Raw genomic sequence first — 21,213 nt, 5'->3', positions numbered from 1 at the left:
CATCTACCACAGAGGGTAAGGGTGGCGCTGTGTGTTAAACCACAGAGCCTAGAACTTGCTGATCAGAAGGTCGGCGGTTTGAATCCCCACAACGGGGTGAGCTCCCATTGCTCGGTCCCAGCTCCTGCCAACCTAGCAGTTCAAAAGCATGCCAAAGCGCAAGTAGATAAATAGGTACCACTCCAGAAGCGGCTTAGTCATGCTGGCCACATGACCCGGAAGCTGTACGCCGGCTCCTTCAGCCAGTAAAGTGAGATGAGCTCTGCAACCCCAGAGTCGGCCACGACTGGACCTAATGGTCAGGGGTCCCCTTTACCTTTACCACAGAGGGTACCACCACTGAAATTCTGATTTTATAGAATTTTCTGAATCAAATGGCACCTTCCTTGCCTTTCTGACAGAAATCTATCAATTTATTTACATATGTTCCTAGGATGCTTCCCACACACAAAACCCTCCTGTTTGGATTATACCTCATTTACGATAGCATATGTCTGCATTTTCTTCTTGGGAAAACACTTGATTGGTTTAATGCTTTTCATTCAAATGAATCCCAAGGTGGATTACAAGCAATACACCTCAAATTCCTTCACCACATTTCGATGGCCCAGTGGCTAGGTTTGCTCACAGCACTAAACCAAACTGTGGCTAAGCATGGATGAGCAAGGGTTTGGGCAAGCAGGTGTGAAAATCAGTTGCTTCATTCCTCACCAGTCTGTTGCTGCCAAACTTCTCAGAGCTCAGCCACCTTTTGGGTTAGCATTATATAATGAACCTGGACTCACTGTTTGTCTCACTCCAAACAAACCAGGAACTAGTCAATGTTTTTTTCTTAGGGTTAGGGCTGGCTTGTCTCTGGGTAGCTCTGGTTACACTTGCTCATTCATGTTTAGACGTGGGTGGCACTGTGGTCTAAACTACTGAGCATCTTGGGCTTGCCAATCAGAAGGTCGGCTGTTTGAATCCCTGCGACAGCATGAGTTCCCATTGCTCTGTCCCAGCTCCTGCCAACCTAGCAGTTCAAAAGCACACCAGTGCAAGTAGATAAATAGGTACCACTGTGGCGGGAAGGTAAATGGTGTTTCCATGTGCTCTGATTTCTGTCACGGTGTCCTGTTGTGCCAGAAGCGGTTTAGTCATGCTGGCCAGATAACCCGGAAAGTTGTGGACAAACACCAGCTCCCTCATCCTGAAAGTGAGGTGAGCGCCGTAACCCCATAGTCACCTTTGACTGGACTTAACCATCCAGGGCTCCTTTACCTTTTTATCTTTAGCCATAGTTTGGCTTAGTGTTACATGCAGGCTGGGTCAATGGGTCATTATGGTGATGAGAGGTCTATATTTGCCTTCTCTGTGCCCCCATTCAGCCTTCTCCATTCAGGCTGGGTACACATGTTCCAAGCTTAAGGCTACAGTTCCATGCCTACCAGCCAAAATGCATATATAAGATTGCACTATAAGACACTTGTACGTAGGCAGAGGGATGGTTGTATCATGATATGGCAGATACACATGGACCTTCCCATCCCCATAGTGGCCAGTACTTTGCATGGGTGTGTGCATGAGCCCCATGGTAGAGGAAGTACCCTGTGATGGCCATCCCTCTGTGTGCTGGCGTTGCTCTCACACTTCAATGGATCAAACCTTAAGTGAAGCCATTTTTGGAGAAGGAGAACATTTTGAATCATCTGAGACTTCTCCAGCGAACACTTGAGATATTAGCTGTGATCAACGGTGGCCTCGTCAGTTAAGCATGCTGGCATGCAATTTTCTTAACATTATCCGGCATCGTTGTAGGGGTGGGTCTTTCTCCACAGCCACGAGCGTTTTGCCTCTTTCAGCATTTGACAGAGAAACCCGTCTCAGTTCCTCAGAAATTCTGGTGGCATCTGCTTTTCGACCAGGAAGTCGCAACAAGTGCAACAGCTTCAGAAAAACCTCTGACTTCCTGGAAACTGAAGTCAAGAGAGAAAGAGAGAGAAGAGTGGTTTTAGAGAAGTCAGTAAAAATTGTCTGTGACATCACTTTGCTGTGAAGTGTGTGTGTGTGCTTAGTCTCTGGGTGTCAGAGGAAGCTGCTCCCTGAATGATAAGGACGCATTGCAATGTACGTGCGCATAGCCTATTCTACATTTGATTTGGACCTTGGCAAGTCATTTTGCACAGGGCGATAACCATTATTTTGCTTTCCAGAGACTGACACACACATGCTGTTTTGTGAGGATACACATGACCCCTGGATGTAACCATGTTTTTGTGGCTTAAACTCTTGGCGTTTGGCTTGGCCCTCGTTGTGGATGGACAGGACTCAGGTAGGTGGCCGCTACGTGTCTGTTCACTTTGCTTATCATGGAAACTTATTTAGAAGAACTATCCTAAACCCATCTTGACAAGATCTAAGGGTTGGCTCTAACGTCTTAGGTCTGTGTATCTCATATGCCTGAGTGCCTACGATGATTGATATATGTCAGAATCTTAAGAATATCAGTTACAGCAAACTAATTTATCTGAATGGTGACGTAGTCATCATTACCACTGGGTAGGAAGAGGTTTCTGGCCCACACTCAGTTGAGATGGAGTAATTGAGACAAGACCTTCAGCACTTATTGACAGCTCGTGTAGTATTGTCCACAGAATCCTCTGTAGTTACTTGGGTTAACAATTCAACACAGAAATAGTTTGTTAGGAGTTAGCTATTTGAAAATGGCTGCTTTAAGATAACCTGCGCAGTGGTCATCTCAAACTGTTTGGTTTTTCATTGCCAGATTCCCCTCCATCCTGAATCTTGGGTTGTCAACCAAGTAGGAATATCAAGTGTCCCTCTTCATTTGGAGTTTGGGTTGTCTGCGTTGTGAAAATATTCGCAATGAATCAAGGCAATGCTCCTTTTGAACGTGGCGAGCAAGGATTCCCCATGATGCAAATTCTGAAATGCTCCACACTTCAGAAGTCCCACTGAGTTCAATGAGATTTGCACCCAGGTGCAGCCTCAATATATAGTTTTTTATCTAAAAAAATAAATAGATGCGTTTAGCACTCTAGTCTGAAAATGTTTAGAACTGGGACAACTTTATAAAGAATGCTTTGGATTGCAGCAGTAAGTCACTTCTTTCAAATAATACATACCACTCAACAGGATTGCGTTTTAACGTTACATAAGGAAACACCTTCTTTTCATTTTCTCAGACTTTCTAAAGCAATGATATTACAGCTGGGTTTATCTCTCCTCCCCTTTAAAATGGACTTCTCCATTAACTTCTGAGCCACTCCCTGATCTCAGATCCTGTATTCAGTTCCTCAAATTTCAAGCTCTACTGCATCGAAGTTTCTTTTTTAATGTGTTCAACTGATACTATCAGATTGTAGGTGTGCGATATTGGATATAATTACAGATTCCCAGAGCCAGTGGTCCAGTTAGGTAATTTCAGTCCCTGGATTTAATTGTTTTAATGTCCCCCCTTTTTAGATGACAGTGTGCTTCAAATGGTGGTAATGCAATCACGCTGCATTTGTGTGTGTGCTGGTTGGGGCGGGAGGATGAATCCTGCTTATTATGTTGAGTGGGACCCAGGACTTAGGACCATAGGAAGCTGCATTATCCCAAGCCAAACCACTCATCCATCTAGCTCGGTACAGTGGTACCTCGGGTTACAGACGCTTCAGGTTACAGACGCTTCAGGTTACAGACTCCGCTAACCCAGAAATAGTACCTCGGGTTAAGAACTTTGCTTCAGGATGAGAACAGAAATCGAGCGGCCATGGCAGCGGGAGGCCCCATTAGCGAAAGTGGTACCTCAGGTTAAGAACAGTTTCAGGTTAAGAACGGAACGCCAGAATGAATTAAGTTCTTAACCCGAGGTATCAGTGTATGGTGAACACTGACAGCAACTCTCCAGTGTTCCAGGAAAGCATCTTCCACAGCCCTACCTAGAGATGCTGTGGATCGAACAATGTGCTTTTCCACTAAGCTATGACTACCTCTGTCCTGAAGTCGGGTCCTAACAGTACTGCTGCCCAGAGCTCAAGGAACCTCATTCAATCATTAGCTTTGTAGTCATTGACATGTCTTACACACTCTTTCTCCGTTTATGCCTTCTCGGTAGTGGCGCCCACCCTGTGGAACACCCTCCCTTCAGATATGAAGGAAATAAGTAGCTATCCTATCTTTAAAAGACATCTGAAGGCAGCCCTGTTCAGGGAAGTTTTTAATATTTAATGCTGTATTGTTTTTAATACTTGTTTGGGAGCCGCCCAGAGTGGCTGGGGAAACTCAGCCAGATGGGCAGCATATAAATAATAAATTATTATTATTATTATTATTATTATTATTATTATTATTACCTTCCGCCTTGTGCCTTTCCAAAACAGAACCCCCATTCCCTTTATACTCCCTATGCTGCTTATTTTCACCCGGTTGGAGGTCCTCCATGCACCCTACCTCTCTCAACATTACTTGCTACTTAGTCCCTTTCCACTGCACCAAATTATTTGTAAAGGCAGATCTGGAACCCAGGGCACTGCTTCTTTGCTGCAAAGCTGTTGGAGGGGCATGATTTGCAAGGTTCAAGTAACAGTCTCTTTCCCTCAATTTATTAATGGATGTTTAAGGTCTTCCATGAAAAAATATCCCAGGGTCATTCAGAAGAAGTAAATAAACATGCACTGGGGAACTTTCGCTGAGGAGATGCCTACCTGATGGATGGGCTTGCAAGAGGAAAGCAATGGGGGGGGGGGGAGTTTGTATTAAGTGTCTCCCCTGGAAACGGTGCTCTGCTCTGCAGCAGAAAAATGGTAGCCCAAGTTTCCAGACCTGGGTTGTTGCTGAGTGCATAGTTTAGTGTTGGCAACAGAGGCCTTGCAATATTCGGGGATGTCAAAACTATTCTTCACTTTCAGAAATGCCAATGGAGTTGTGATTCTTTGGGGATGCTTCAGCCTCCATAGTTGGTGAGCCAATGGCCAGTAAAGGAGACAAAATTGCTTTCTCTTCCACTCAGGGTTGTCCAGATGTTGCTGGACTACAATTTCCATCATCCCTGTATCACTGACCATGTTGGCTGGGACATCATCATCATTTGTTATTTATACCCCAACCATCCGACTGGGTTTCCCCAGCCACTCTGGGCAGCTCACAACAGATTAAAAACAGAATAAAACATTAAAATTTCCCTAAACAGGGCTGCCTTCAGATGCCTTCTAAAAGTCAGATAGTTGCTTATTTCCTTGACATCTGCTGGGAGGGCATTCCACAGGGCAGGCGCCACCACCGAGAAGGCCCTCTGCTTGGTTCCCTGTAATCTCACTTCTCTCAGTGAGGGAACCACCAGAAGGCCCTTGGCAATGGACCTCAGAGTATCTCAACATCTAATAGGCCACCTCCCCCCCCCCACTAACCTGAAGGGATTGTGATATTTCTGCTGGGGCAAAAGATATTTAGGAAATACCTTCACAGCTTACCACAAAATATATGGCAGGGAAGTAGTAGATATGTATTATTATTATTGTTATTAAATAAATTTGTATACCTCCCTTCATCCGAAGACCTCAGGACGGTTTGCAGCATAAAAATACAAAACGAACTACATAATACAAATGAGCAAAAACAAAGCAAACCAATAGCAACCCCCCCAAAAAAAAACAATTAAAAAGACATAGAATATTAATCAGCCCAAGGCCTGGTTGAAGAGGAGCATTTTTGCCTGGTGCCTAAAGTTTTATAATGAAAGTGCCAGCTGAACTTCCCTGGGGAGAGCATTCTGCAAATGGGGAGCCATTGCAGAAAAGGCCCGTTCTCATGTTGCCACCTTCTGGACCTGTCTCCGAGGAGGCACATGAAGCCTCAGATGATGATCACAGGGTCTGGTTTGCTTCATATGGGAAAAGGCAATCCTTGAGGTATCGTGGTCCTGAGGCACCTAAGGCTTTATAGGTCAAAACCAGCAGTTTGAATTGGGTCCAGAAACTAATTCTAAGTCTGAGATTACAATGAACACTGGTGGAAATTAGCACACATGGGCCTGATTCTGCATTTTGCTAATATGATGAAACTCAAGAAGGCAACTTGTAGGGAAGTGACAGTGTGTGGGCACAGAATGCAAACAATCTGCTAGTTTTCCTGAATCTGGTTTTTCCCACCCACCCCAGTGTGGTTCACTTCCAGTTTTGAAGCTTAGCTGTGGGGGGAAAGGCAGTTTGCCAGGCAGAGGAAGAGTTAAGCAAGGCATTTCTGCTTATTGATTCTCCCCGGTAAGTCTGTGTCTACCCTCTGCCCCCAAAGTTAACATTATGGAGAAAACACTGGCCTGGAGGCTTTGCCCAGTTCTGTCCAGCAGCTACTGCCAAATGCAGTAGAATTTAGTGTTTCATATGCATATTAAAAACATACAAAGAGGTTCTGCCATTCGTGCTCATGACTATACAGAGCAACAGCTTTCCCTTTATCAACAAAGAAAGAATGCTTTATCTTTCCAAAGCTGTCACTCGCAGTATATTTTAGATTTCCCGGATTTTAAAATGTTGCGTCTCCGTCAAATCTTACAGCGGTCTCTGAACCAGCATCCATTTAAAACAAAGGTTCTCATTTATTTATTTTTTGAAATCCCCAATAGCGTAGAGACCAAATGTGAGCGGGGGGAAATGGTTTGTCACCGTTTTCATACTCGGGATTTATTCTTTTGAGCATTTATGCAAAGTGGAAGTTCAGACTTAGGATGCCCATTCTCAGTTAGGGTGCTCACTTCGATTTATGCACATACATGTCCTCCCTTTTTTAAAAATTAGAAGAGCAATAAATAGAGGCAAACAACGAAGCTGCTAAAGAATAGGATTCTTTTCTTGTGAATTTTTTTGTGACTGTTCTTCATTTTTATAACTGACTTCCTACAGTTGACTGCTGTTCTCCTTTCTTTAGAAAGAGTAGGCTAAGTTCTGTCTCGGCAACTCACCTCTTTTGTTACTTTATGCAATGTCTAACAGAGAAGGCATAGAAGGGGGCTGGAAGGGAGAGTGTGCGACAATAGTTTTCTTCAAAAGACAGATTTTCATCTCCTTTGCCTGCATGAGGTAGATGCCTGGGGCATGTGCTATCCTAACTAATTGTTGCTATAGAAATCCTAAGAGTTACCAAGATTTAGGAAACGTTGTGGCACTGAAAGAGCATTACATTATTTCACAACTGTGAAGCAGATAAGAAGGTAACTTTCCCCCTTTGTTACCAGTCCCTTTTTGAAGGGAATATTTTTACCTAGTGTGCTTGTTCTTAAGCAGGTCAACCTGCCTTTTTTTCAGGGACTGTGTGTGTGTTTTATTCTCTAAAAATAATGCCCTTCGTACCTCTTCCCAGGCAGACAGCTTCATGTAAAAGAGGCTTGTGTGTGAAATTATAGGCACAGCAGAACCCTATGCGTGTTTACTCAGAAGTAAACACCACAGCGCTCACAAGGGCTTATTCCCAGCCCAGTGTGCATAGGATTGCAGATGCACAGCTCAATCCTAACCAGGTCTGCTCAGAGGATTGCCCTACTGAATTCTGTAGAAGCTCATCCAGAGAAACGGGGTTAGGACTGCAGGCTAAATTACTCAGCTAAATCATATATTAGTGTTGAGCTCAACCCACCCCCTACTCTGCCCTGAGAAAAATTCTGAGATTTATCTCCCTCCCCCCACTTCCCCAACTAGAAAAAAAGAAGTCAGTTTTGCAGTATTTTCTTTAGGTATTCTCTTTTTAAACTTAAAGGTTTCCAACATATAATACAATAAAAACCCAAACAAAGGTAATATCTAAAGAGAGCAAAATAATAGAAAAGAAGAGGGGGCGCGGGGAAAGAAAAAAAGAAACACACCTACACAAACACATGATTTGGTATTCTATCAACCTCCTATCTTAATCTTCAATTCACAAGATCCCCATCTTCCCAGCTTCCACCTGGGACAGCTTCCATCTTTCTCAGCCGCATACCCTGAGAAATGCCACTCTATTTTGTCTCTCACAAAGTTCTCTTCTATCAGTCTTCTCTCTGTAAGTTCATATCATGCTATTCATATCATACTTACAAGTAATATTATTGAACATTAATTAAAAATATCAAAAACTAAATAAGAAGAAAAAGCAGAAAAGCAGAAATAGAAAAAAAGAGATACTTCTGCTCTTCTATCTGCCAGTTTTCTCTAGGTATTCTCCACCATTTGTTTTGTGGCAGCTGCCATTTCCCAGCTCACCACCCCTCACCAAGCCTCAGAGCAACGTGAGATCAGGGGCCTTGGAAAAAATGCACAATGGTAGACCGCCCAAAATGTCGCTGCTGTTGCCAATTGAAGCAGCAGCAAAGGAAGAAGAAAGGTGTGTGTGGGGGGGGGAAAGTTGTTGGAGAATTCCTCCTCTCCTTGGAGAGCTTTGGTGAAATGGTGCTGCCAAGAACTCCGCCAACAAATCAGGGTGGAGTATATCAAGAGGAAGTGACACGGGTGGCGCTGTGGGTTAAACCACAGAGCCTAGGACTTGCTGATCAGAAGGTTGGCAGTTCGAATCCCCGCGACAGGGTGAGCTCCCGTTGCTCGGTCCCTGCTCCTGCCAATCTAGCAGTTCGGAAGCACGTCAAAGTGCAAGTAGATAAATAGGTACCACTCTGGCGGAAAGGTAAACAGCATTTCCATGCACTGCTCTGGTTTGCCAGAAGCGGCTTAGTCATGCTGGCCACATGACCTGGAAGCTTTACGCCGGCTCCCTCGGCCAATAAAGCGAGATGAGCGCCACAACCCCAGAGTCAGTCATGACTGGACCTCATGGTCAGGTGTCCATTTACCTTTACCTTTATATCAAGAGGACATTTGCACACACCTCACCATGTATATCATACTCTCCAGCATTTTGCCGATGAACACAGGGACCTCCTATTCCATAATAATAAAAATTTTGTTACTTATACCTCACCCATCTGACTGGGTCGCCCCAGGCACTGTGGGCAGCTTCCAACATATATCAAAACATTATAAAACATTAAACCTTAAAAAATGCCAGATACAAGGCTGGCTTCAGATGTCTTCTAAAGGTTGTATAGTTACTTATCTCCTTGGCTCGGGGGATCGCGTGACTCCATCCCCTCTAACATTTCTCCGATGAAAATATGGACACCCTAAGGGATCAAAGGACATTCTGGGATTAAATCAGAAACTGGGATGGCTTCTGTAAATCTGGGACTGTTCCTGGAAAATAGGGTCATGTGGAGGAGCTGGTATACATATAGATATATCAGCCAGCACCTCAGTTCAAACACTTTGATACGCTTCAGGTTTAGCACAATGGGACTGGCAAATGATCAGTGTGTATCTGTGTATGTGTGCAAGTGAGGCCTACAGAGGTATCTCACTTCCTCAATTAACTCCTTTCCTCCATCTACACAGCACACAAAGCTCTGTGTGCTTAGGGTGGCAGAGGTGATGCAGGGGAGGGGAAGGAAGATAAAGGAGTATTGTGCCCTTCACTGAGTCATTTCACCTTGCCCAATTGCATTTTTCTCTCTCCACACTGTGTTCCAAACCCAACAAATATGACGGAAGTGGAGAAGGCAAACACCGCTACCTCACTTTCTCTTCCTGACAAAACCACAAGGAAAATATACAAAGGTGCTGTGGAAAATTGGTTTTATTTTTAGAAAAGGGCCTGACACAACTGTTTCCAGAGATGGAAAGTAACACCAAAAGCATGCCTACCTTCGCAAACACTTTAGTGATCCCATAAGGGATCTCCCTGATGTAGGCTGCAATCCTAAGTAGGAACCAAAGTGTGAATTTGTGGCATTCTCTTGTTTCTGTACTCTTCTTCTTCCTTTGCTCTCTCTCTCTCTCTCTCTCTCTCTCTCCCTCTCTCTCTTGGAAGGGGAAAATGAAGGCTTCCTGGCCACTGTGTGGTCTAGCAATGTAACCCTCTCCCAAATGTGGCACGGTGGAGCCAGCATGTCCCCAGCTCTAGAAGCTGCATCCAGAAGGTGAGATTTGAGAAGATCAAGAGAAGTAATAGTGCCACTGTATTCTGCTCTGGTCAGACCTCACCTGGAGTACTGTGTCCAGTTCTGGGCACCACAGTTCAAGAAGGACACTGACAAACTGGAACGTGTCCAGAGGAGGGCAACCAAAATGGTCAAAGGCCTGGAAACGATGCCTTATGAGGAACGGCTAAGGGAGCTGGGCATGTTTAGCCTGGAGAAGAGGAGGTTAAGGGGTGATATGATAGCCATGTTCAAATATATAAAAGGATGTCACATAGAGGAGGGAGAAAGGTTGTTTTCTGCTGCTCCAGAGAAGCGGACACGGAGCAATGGATCCAAACTACAAGAAAGAAGATTCCACCTAAACATTAGGAAGAACTTCCTGACAGTAAGAGCTGTTCAGCAGTGGAATTTGTTGCCAAGGAGTGTGGTGGAGTCTCCTTCTTTGGAGGTCTTTACGCAGAGGCTTGACAACCATATGTCAGGAGTGCTCTGATGGTGTTTCCTGCTTGGCAGGGGGTTGGACTCGATGGCCCTTGTGGTCTCTTCCAACTCTATGATTCTATGATTCTAAGATGTGCCTTGAATAGATGAAAGAGTTAGGACTATGGAGAGGTGGGGGGGAGGGGGCGGGAAGAGCTGTGAGGGGGAAATGAACAGAAAATTTAGGGAAGAGAGGCAGGCATCAAGCTACAATGCTAGATCATTCACCATCCTCCATGCCCACCCACCAGTTTTAGTAGCTGCTTAACTATGCACAATTAGTGATAAGCAAATCTGTAATTCATCACTTGTGAGTAGTCTGGATTCGTTCCTGAACCTCCCAATTTGTCTAGTCCCATAGATGAAAGTAAAATTGTTCATGTCCCTTCCCTGCCCCACCCTGCCCCCAGAAATTATACATTGTTTCAGCGCTGTTCATTTCTTTAACATTTAGACACGTTCATTATATAAAGAAGGATGTTCCTGTTTATTTAGATAACCTTAAGTAGATAATCTTTTGTTGAGTGGATCACCACTTTGTTTTGTTCAGTAGATGTCTTGTCGCATTGCCTTTGGTTGTGGGAATATGGCTTTTGCACAAGTGATTTTGTACAAGTGATTCGCAGACATAATGTTCAGAGATAATGTCATTTAAAAGCAGTATTGTCAGCATATTACACAAAGAGGCTTATTTGCTGAGACCCGTTAACCCCTTAAAAAAATAAAGAAAATGCTACACAGTTGCAGAATCTTGTGGGTGCTGCACAGATAGAGTGTTGTTATGGTTGAGGTGCACCAGTGAGGCTGTGCCTGCTCTTTACACTGTGGAGTCCAAGATGTAGCACTGACCACCAACTGTAGCTTTAAACAAGGATTGGACAAATTCATGAATGATAAGGCTTTCAATAGCTACTGGTCATGATAACCACATTCTTCTTCCACTGTCCAAAGTAGCAGGCCTCTGTCTAAGAATCTGCTGCCAAGAATGAGAAGTAGGGAAAGAGGTTCTGCACTGAGGTCCTGCTTGCTGGCTTCTCAGAAGCGTCTTCTTGGCATTGTGGGAACAGGATGCTAGACCAGATGTGTTCTTGGCTTGATCCAACAGGGCTTTTTGTATGTTCTGCTAAGACTCGTGAACCCCTCTCTCTTTCTTTTTTAATGCACCAACCAATCCCATCCACCTCTGTGAATTTATAGCTGTTAATATTAAAGTCCCCAGAAGGGGAGGAACTTACACCATCCATGGTCAGACCAGTTGCTTTCATTATGTAAATAATGTGCCACATTCCCTTATGTGAGGAGAAAAAAGTTTCCTTTTTTCGTGGAGCCAAACTCCACTCACTAATTCACCAAGAAGATTGAAGAAGAGTACAGTATAAACATCTTAAAAAGCAGAGACATCACCTTGCCAACAAAGGTCCGTATAGTTAAAGTCATGGTTTTACCAGTAGTGATGTATGGAAGTGAGAGCTGGACCATAAAGAAGGCTGATTGCCGAAGAATTGATGCTTTTGAATTATGGTGCTGGACGAGACTCTTGAGAGTCCCATGGACAGCAAGAAGATCAAACGTATCCATTCTTAAGGAAACCAGCCCTGAGTGTTCACTGGAAGGACAGAGGCTCCAATACTTTGGCCACCTCATGAGAAGAGAAGACTCCCTGGAAAAGACCCTGATGCTGGGAAAGATGGAGGGCACAAGGAGAAGGGGACGACAGAGGACGAGATGGTTGGACAGTGTTCTTGAAACTACAAACATGAGTCTGACCAAACTGCAGGAGGCAGTGGAAGACAGGAGTGCCTGGTGTGCTCTGGTCCATCAAAGATATTTCAGGTTGTGCCAGAGATTTATTGTCAATCCGCAATTCTTTTTGGAAATTAAAGTGAATCAAATGCAATCAAGATTAGTTGCTCACTCTCTGAACTTATTCTGCCCTGTGTTCTTTCCTTCTATTTTGCTTTCATGGGTGGGTTCAACAGAGCAGGTGAAAACATTTATAATAATGACTACTATAAATGAATTACCATTTTAAAAGTGGTGATTTGAAACAATGTCAGAGGCTGGAGCAGAGAATGAGCAGGGGCTGACATAGGAAGAAGTGACAATTGCCAAATACAGTGAGAGGGGAACTGGGAAAAGCTTGCATACTTGAGAACTATTGAAGCAGCCATAGAGCTCTGTGCACTGTGTAGAATGAGGAAAGGGAGTTAATTGAGGAGATGAGATACCTCTGTATACCTCACGTACACACACTCGCACTCACACACATACACCAGATACACACTGATCGTTTGCCAGTACCATTGTACCCATATCTGCTTTTCTCCTTGTTAAAACTGGTTTGTGTTTTTGTTTTTTTAAAAACAATTCCTCGGTGTCTCTCCACCCCTGCTTATCTCAAACCTTTAAGGTGTTTAAAGCCACAATTTTTGTATCAGTATTACTCTCTTCTCACTTTATTCACACTTCTGTTCTTGTTTGAGTACAGCAAGAAAGGGGGCACACTGAAATGACTGTTTTAAACTTTTCCCTTTCGTTCTTCAGCTGCCACATGCGTGAGAGATAAGAGCCCTCAAATAGTCCATAGTGCCTTCTCAGAATGTATTTAATTCCTGTTACCATGTTTTGTATTCAACCCGAAGTTCTAGATTCAGTGTAGTAATTTAGAAGAGATGTTTTGTTAACAACCAAGCATGTATACGTGCACATTGTCCATTAATTGAACTCCACCTTCTCTAACTGAACAAGCCAACTGCCATGCTTCCTCTCAAGAGTCTATTCATCTTAAATGATGTTGCATACATCAGCATGGGTTGTGTGTGTGTGTGGTCTCTGTGTGTGTGTGTGTGCAAAGGGGGCTGAAGAATAGGAGAGCTGAAAAGGCATGGAAACCAGGTGGTCTGTGCACAAGGGACAGCTGAAAGCAGGCGGAGGGGGAGGGAAGGAGCGAAGGTGAAAATGTGAGTGCAAAGGGGGTTGTGGAAAAGGAGGAAGCAGGAGGCACTGGGATGGGGGTTGAAGAGGGAAACCAGGGGCACAAAAGGTTCTGAAGAACAGGAGGAGATGGTGGCTTGACAACTGGACAGAAGGTGAAAAGTTTGCTTAGCAGTTGCAATCTGTGTGAGGAGAAACATGTGGGTTTCCATGAGGGTGGTTTGTGTGGAAGGTGAGTCAGAGGCATGGGCACGGGCTTGAAAGCGAAAACATAGCAGGATAATAACAAAGAAGATTTAAAGAAGGGACTAGTGGACACTTAAAGCAGTAGAAATATGAGATGATTGGACCCCACTGAACTTGAAGCATGGGAACCCCCAACAAAAAAAATTATAATTTGGCAAAATATTTGGACTTTATGATATATATTTGTATAATTTGGAATATTTAATGTGATTTGATTGGATTGTTAAAATGGAAAGCTTAATAAAAATTATTATTAAAAAAAGAAAAAAAAGAAAGCAAAAACATGGCTGTAGAATAGACGAGAGAAGAGGCTTGGGAAATGGGGTTGGGTAGGTGAAAAGCGAGCTTAGCTGTCACACAGGGTGGGAAGGGGAAACACTTGAGGGTTGATAGGGGGAAGTTGGAGGGGGCTGGCAATGGGGGTGAGTAGGGCATGGCCTCAAATAAGAATATGGTATGAGCCTGCTGGGTCGGTCCAAGAACCCATCTAGTCTGGGAGCCAGTTCTCACAATGGCCACTCAGATGCCAATGGAAAGCCAAAAAGCAGGCTCTGAACTTTTGAACGTTTACAGTAAAAGAATGAGCCACATTGGTGGTTACCTTGGTAAGGGGGATGCAAGAGCAGTGGGTGTGAAGAAACGGAAGTCGAGCATAATTTCCTTCCCCTTTGCTGTGTTTCATGGCTTGCATACTTGAGAACTATTGAAGCAGCTATAGAGCCTGGTGCAATAATATTTATATATCATACCTAGTTTCTGTAAAGTGTGTGTGTGAGAGCGAGAAAGAACAAGAGAGAATAAGGGGAAAAGAGAACCAGAGAACAAGAGCTATGTCAGGGAGAAGCTGAAGCCATTTGTCCCACAGGAAATAGTGGGAGAGAAACTTCATTGTTCAGGATGCTGAATAAAACAGACACCAGGCATAATCTGAGGGCCACAAATACAGCAAAACAGGATCTCATGATCAGAGGGCCACAAATATAGCCACTAATAGTGACCGGGAATGTAGTTCTGACAAATATTTCTAGCAGATTCCATCAAAAGAATGTATTTTTCAAAAGCAGAAGGAAGAAAGTGATCTTTCAAAATGGTGTCGGGGTGTGTATTGTAATGCAATTCAGCATCGGGCACTAGAGGGGAGTAAAGGTAAAGGTAAAGGGACCCTTGACCATTAGGTCCAGTCGTGGCTGACTCTGGGGTTGCGGCGCTCATCTCGCTTTATTGGCCGAGGGAGCTGGAGCACAGCTTCTGGGTCATGTGGCCAGCATGACTAAGCCACTTCTGGCAAACCAGAGCAGTGCACGGAAACGCCATTTACCTACCCACTGGAGCGGTACCTATTTATCTACTTGCACTTTGACGTGTTTCCGAACTGCTAGGTTGGCAGGAGCAGGGACTGAGCAATGGGAGCTCACCCCGTCGCGGGGATTCGAACCGCTGACCTTCTGATCGGCAAGTCCTAGGCTCAGTGGTTTAACCCACAGAGCCACTCGCGTCCCTGTCAGGGTGTGTATTGTAATGCAATTCAGCATCAGGCACTAGATGGGAGTAGTTGTAACTAAACACACCACTGCCGCCTCTGCTCTTGGTATCTCACCTCCTGATCCATAGGTGCATCACTGAGATACCCAACACTTTGCCTCTGTGGAGCATGAAGAGAGAAAGCTGAAAGTGGGAGCATTGGATTGGCTCAGCTGACATGCACTGCACTGGGCAAAGCTCCTCATAGAATAACAGAATTGTAGAGCTGGAAGGAACCCTGAGGTTCATCTAGTCCAATGCAGGAATCTCAACAAAAGCATCCATGACAGGTGGCCATCCCGCCTCTGCCTAAAAACGTCCACTGAAGGAGAGTCCATCACCTTCCTTGCCCCTCCCCTAGCCCTCTTGGTAAGCTCAAGCAACCCAGTGTTTGGAAAGCAATTGGGCTGCGTCCATGCCACTTCTTGGCTGCTGTTGGCTGAGCCTAACTAACCCCTAGAGTCAATGGCCGGCTTTCAATTCCTCTAGAATTTGTGGTGCCCTGCATGATACCTGCTCTGGTCTAGGGATGTTAAAAGGTTTCCTTGGTGGTCCGGCTCCATCCTTGGTGGCCCCCTCCTTTAATGTCTGTTGCTATGCTGTGAGTTTAAGTCCCAAAATCCACGTTTAGAAAAATAAGTGTTGGGTGAGAAGGTCAAATCTTTCTGGAAACAGTGATTTATGATCAAAAAGCTCTTCCCTATGAGATTTGCTGTATTATTCTAGTTCCCTGGCATTGAAGGCAGGTCCTGGAGTGGAGACTTAGTGAGTCCTGCTGGACACCAAATACAATTTGTCTCAAATTATTATCTTTTGGAGATGCTAACACCAATCCTTATACCACTATTCTCTAGTCCTACATTGTATAGCAGGGGCTGAGGATGTAACAGAGGACTTGGAAACCTAACGGCTTGCTTTGAACCCAATGGCTGAGCTGAAATTTGAACCAATACTCTTCCATCTTATGGTTAACATGTGCGCGCATACACACACATTTGAACAAAATATATACAAATAGCAAACACTGCTTAAGTTTTGCACTTCCAACAGCCATTTTTTATGACAGCAGAATCCTCCACATGCCTACTCAACCAGTGAGTCCCGTTCAGTTCAATGGGGTTTACTCCCATGTACATGGGCACAGGATTACAGACTTAACCACCCGATGACATCACAAGGAGTAAACCAAATGCCCTTCTTATCTCCACCATTGTCAGGGTTTATGATGGTAAGAGCTGCATTACTGCATTTGCCTCTGATGTGCAGCAGAATTATTTGACTTTCAGCCATTTTGCTTCTCTTAAATAAGGGAAATAGCCTAGAGCTGGAACTTTTTCTTCTTTTTTAATATACAAATTTCAGTACCAAAGACACACGCTTTTGTGCAGTGGTGCGAAACTCAGGAATAGCAAAATATGGAATTGCTAGAAGGTGCGTGTATATGTGTATATATCTATATAGATACAGATATTAAATGATGGGAAAGCCGCCCTTTCTGGCTTTAGGAATTTTATATTTGCAATTAGTGCTTTTTTCGTAAAAAACAAAAATGTTTAGGGGTACTCAAGAAAATCACCATTTTATAGCTCAAATCAGGAAAAATAAATACAGTAAATGAACAAAAGTACAAAGATTAACGAAATGTTTAGGGGTATGCGTACCCCTGCGTCCCCCCAGAAAAAACCCACTGTTTGCAAATGTGGAGGAGGGCAGGTGGTGTTCGGGAGATGCAGACAGATTTCCTGTACCTCTCACAGATTTCCATATCATTTTAAAAAATCATCCTGTTTATTAACTTTAAAGGGGTTTTCTGAGTCCAAGAGAAAAGGCTGTCATAAGATACAAACGGGAAAGCACAGCTGGATAATAAATTTCTAGCGAGAGGTGCCGTCTGCTGAGTTCCAACTGCATATATCAATAAAACAGAACCCTTGCAAACAGGTCATGCTTGCTGGTCTTTCAAGAACTGCTAAACCATTTATCTATTTTCAGACATTTTCTCCAGTCTTTGAAATAAAAGCCAATTGCGGCCCCGGGTATCAGGATTTTTTTTTAATAAAAAAACAAAACTAGCTGTGAGTGTTTCAGACCAGACCACAATGTACATAATGTTATACTGAAAAAGGAGCTATTTTCTAGCTTTCCTTTTGATAATTCCCTCTTTCAGTGTTCTGTGGTTGCCATTATTCCCTCTGTGTCAACATGTCCTCAGTTGGAATGCTTGCTTGGCTTCTATTTTGTAGATTCAAAGACTTATAATCCTTTTGCTCCTCATTCACAACTCTACAGAGAAAGTTATTAGCGTCAGCCGTATCTTTTATTGTATGTAGGGGGCATGAATTCTTCTCTCTCTCTCTTTTTTTTTTTTTAAAAAAAACCTCTCACAAAAAGATAGATTCTGCAGAGCAATTTTTAAAATCGCCTTTGAAATATGCTTTATTTGACAAATGGTGGAGGGGAAAGGGGAAAAAAATCAGACTAACATCCGAAGAACTGGTAGGTGAGGAGAGAAGGCCAGCAGATCAAAGCCACTTTCTGTATTACCTATAGCAACTAAAGTTCATTAAATGAACTAGATGGATCACAAAGCAAAATGTTATTAGGGAAATTTATGCTGCGAACACAATTTGCTCCTACCAAGATGGGTTTGGAAGAAGAACACAGATATTAATTATGCTGTTTCTGGGTGGTTGTATTTTGATGGACATCAGTAGGGAAGTGTATTTGAAGTAATTAGGGGGAAGACGATTGGTTGGGTCATCCATAAATTGAAGTGCAGAATGTCATGTTTTCTCTGTTCAGGGCTCTTCCAAGTTTGGTCTGATCTTTTGTAAGAAGCAAGAGCCCACTCGCAAAACCAAAATTTGAAAATTGTTCCCTTTGGTTCCAACATAGGATTAGCATGGCTTGGATAATGTCCAAAGGGGCCATAGAAAGCAAGGAATAGACAGTCATTTTGGATGGAGTATGCCAGAAGAGACCAGGGACTGTCTCCTTAGATTTTCCTTTCCGCCCAGCCATATGTGGGGATATGGAGAACTAGGCCAAACTGTGTGTAAAGCTGTCTTTTGGTACCTGCATCTAGTGAATGGAAGCTAGGGATATGCCTGCATACCTTCCCCAACAATCCTCATGTGTTTTGTCCACGATGCTCAGTCCCTGATGTTCCCATGGGGTGTACTAATCCGTCAATTTTGGTCCCCCAAATTTCACATTTTCCCAGTCATAATTTCAGTTCCTCACATTCTGTAACAATTAGTGGGTTTTAAAAAAAAAATCCCCGTGAAAATTCACCAGCTAATTTCTCCTCATAAAAACACTTTTGTATGCAGCTATTTTCACAAATATATGCATTTTTATGCACAACCGCTTGGCTGGAGAAACACACTGCCAAATTTGGAGAAGTACAAATTTCAAGGCATGGCTGTGCTTTGGTTCACAAACTGTTTCAAAAAGTGTGGATATGGCAGATTCACCTGAATGAAATTTCTCCTCCTTCGCTAGTTCAGCAGGGCCTGAATACACCTGGTGTTACGGTGTGTGGTTGCTGCGTCTCTAACAACTTGCATGCCCGGACTCAAGGAGGGCATAATCAAATAATGTCTCATAGCCGGAAACCCTGCACTTTGTGTGATCATTGGAAGAAGAAGAAGAAGAAGAGTTTGGATTTGATATCCCGCCTTTCACTCCCTTTAAGGAGTCTCAAAGCGGCTAACATTCTCCTTTCCCTTCCTCCCCCACAACAAACACTCTGTGAGGTGAGTGAGGCTGAGAGACTTCAGAGAAGCGTGACTGGCCCAAGGTCACCCAGCAGCTGCATGTGGAGGAGCGGAGACGCGAACCCGGTTCCCCAGATTACGAGACTACCGCTCTTAACCACTACACCACACTGGCTCTTTTGTATAGCCATCAAGTCATCAAGTGTGGTGGAGCCACCCATTACTGCAACTGCTGAGAAACTGCATTCCCTCTATACTTATCACATGATTGGTTTGGTAATCTCAGTTCCTCCAAGGGCAAGTTGCTACCAGGCAGTTAATTATAGTATCACAGGAGACTCACAGCTTCATAGCTTCCTCTGAGCTTTAGGTCTTTTAGTTTCTTCCTTTGCTTTTCTCTGCCTACTGATTGCATAGATCGCACTTGGTTGTTTCGAGCTGGTTACCGGTAAGTCTTAACTGACTGTGCACCAAGACATTTTTGAGTCCAGCTCAGCCTCCATTAGGTTAGGCCTTTGTAGTTTCTGACTTGCTGAGTGTCTGCTGAGCTCGGATGAGGTCATTCTTTGTGGGCTTCCCAGCTTCAGAGTCCTTTAATGCACTTCCTGTAAACTTCTCAGGCTATTTGAGATGAGCACCGCAGAAGGAGAAGTGTTGCTGTCCCGACAGAGAGTCATGGCACAATAGACTCCACAATGTGTCAACATTTTAAATCAGGAAATGGGATTTAGCATATATGTGCAAGGCAGTGTGTACCCCGTGTTAAACAGATCTAATGATTCTATATTGAAATGGACAACAGGAAAGACGAAATGGCTTTGTAGGAAAAAGGAATGTTTTGGACATTCAGGTCAACCAGTCACACAGTCTAATGAGGAATGGTTCTTGTTTCGTGAATTTATACGAGGTATGTACATTGTGTTGTTTTCAAGGTACGGAAGTTGGCAGTTTTACTGAGTAATGAAAAATGGCCCAGACATCCCTTTTGAGTGCAGCAGAGGACATATCAAATCCACTGGAACTTTGCATTAGAATCAGGAAAGTCATTTACATTGATACAGACAATGCTACAAGAGTCAGGAGGTCTTTATTCTTAAACAATAAAGAAAAGGAATAAAAATGAGGAAGCTCCATTTGTCTTCTTTTCATGATTAATTGTTGACTTCAAGATTGCTCTGGTAGTGATTCAGTATATGCTCTATTGTACAGTATATAATAGAATCACAGAATTGTACAGTTAGAAGAGACCCCGGGGTCATCTAGTCCATGCAAGGGAGAATCTTCATTATCTGCCCAGGTATAGATTTAATCAATCCAAAAATAAATAGATAAGTGAATAAATTTATCTATATAGTGCCAGCAAAAATTAAGCAATACAGAAAATAAAGCTTTATAATTGTATAATAAGATATTGCAGTGCTGCTTTTTATAAGCAAATATTTTTTAAAAATCAATGCTATAATATTTGATCCTGCCTGATCTATACCATGTACAAGGATCAGATGGAGAAGTGACTTATGTGAACAATACATTCACCATACATTCAAAGCACATTTAAATCACAAAATCCTGATTCAAGTAGTTTGCCCCTCACAGTACTACAATTCCCAGCACCCGTAACAAACTACCGCTCCCATTATTCTTGTTTTGGAGGGGAGAATGTGATTTAAATGGATGGCGTGTATGCTGCCTCGAACTCCCACAGATGTACTCTCACTTCTTTTTCCATGAGCAGAGCACTTTCAGAAATGATTCTTCTAGATAACATATGTTTCTTTGACAATTGTCATATTGGCTATATTCACCCCATGCTTTCAAAGCACATCCCCACCCACTCATTTGGTAATGGTCCTGAGGATTTTAGCTTCCCAGAGAAGCATAGCCTGGAGTTCCCAGGATTCCTTGAGGGGAAATGTGCTTTCAATGACATAATATGCATGCAGCAGCCTGCCTCCATCAGTTGTGTCTAGTCATTGATGGGGTACCAGGGTGTTATCTATTTTTACAGGAGGCATGCTTAACATTTTGCATCCCATGCCTGACTGATCTTCCCAGACCCTTCACCTCAGCCACATCAAGAATGTGCAATGTGCAAGGGTGTGTAGGGCTTTACATAACAGCCCAAAGCAGTGCTGACCTTAGAAAACTACTGTATCTACACTACTTAGCTGAATGGCTTGGATTGACTCCATCTTTCTTATCATCACTATCGGTTTTAGCTTTTCAACTTTCCATACGTTTGTCAGGAAAAGAGCAACTGTATTTCTGTTATCTGGCCTATGTGACAATGCTACGTTGCCCACAACCCCTCGCTTTGTTTCCCTGACC

At 43.5% G+C, this 21,213-nt stretch overlaps 1 protein-coding gene across 4 annotated transcripts in view; it reads left to right on the top strand.

Moving 5' to 3' along the window:
* The first annotated feature begins 1,967 nt into the window (after positions 1-1,967).
* PTPRC (protein tyrosine phosphatase receptor type C) overlaps positions 1,968-21,213 on the top strand; it is an 87,746-nt gene continuing 68,500 nt past the window's right edge. For all 4 annotated transcript variants that reach the window (XM_083745313.1, XM_083745312.1, XM_083745311.1 and 1 more), the window contains exons 1-2: positions 1,968-2,106; positions 2,193-2,311. In XM_083745313.1, coding sequence (XP_083601439.1) covers positions 2,248-2,311 — 64 coding nt within the window. In that variant the 5' untranslated portion in view covers positions 1,968-2,106; positions 2,193-2,247. The remainder of the gene's footprint in view (positions 2,107-2,192; positions 2,312-21,213) is intronic.

The sequence above is a fragment of the Podarcis gaigeae genome, assembly GCF_964106915.1.
Source record: "Podarcis gaigeae genome assembly, chromosome: 6".
In the NCBI taxonomy this organism is placed as follows: Eukaryota; Metazoa; Chordata; class Lepidosauria; order Squamata; family Lacertidae; genus Podarcis; species Podarcis gaigeae.
The sequence above is the reverse complement of the archived record's forward strand: the minus strand, read 5'-3'. Positions and strand labels throughout refer to the sequence as shown.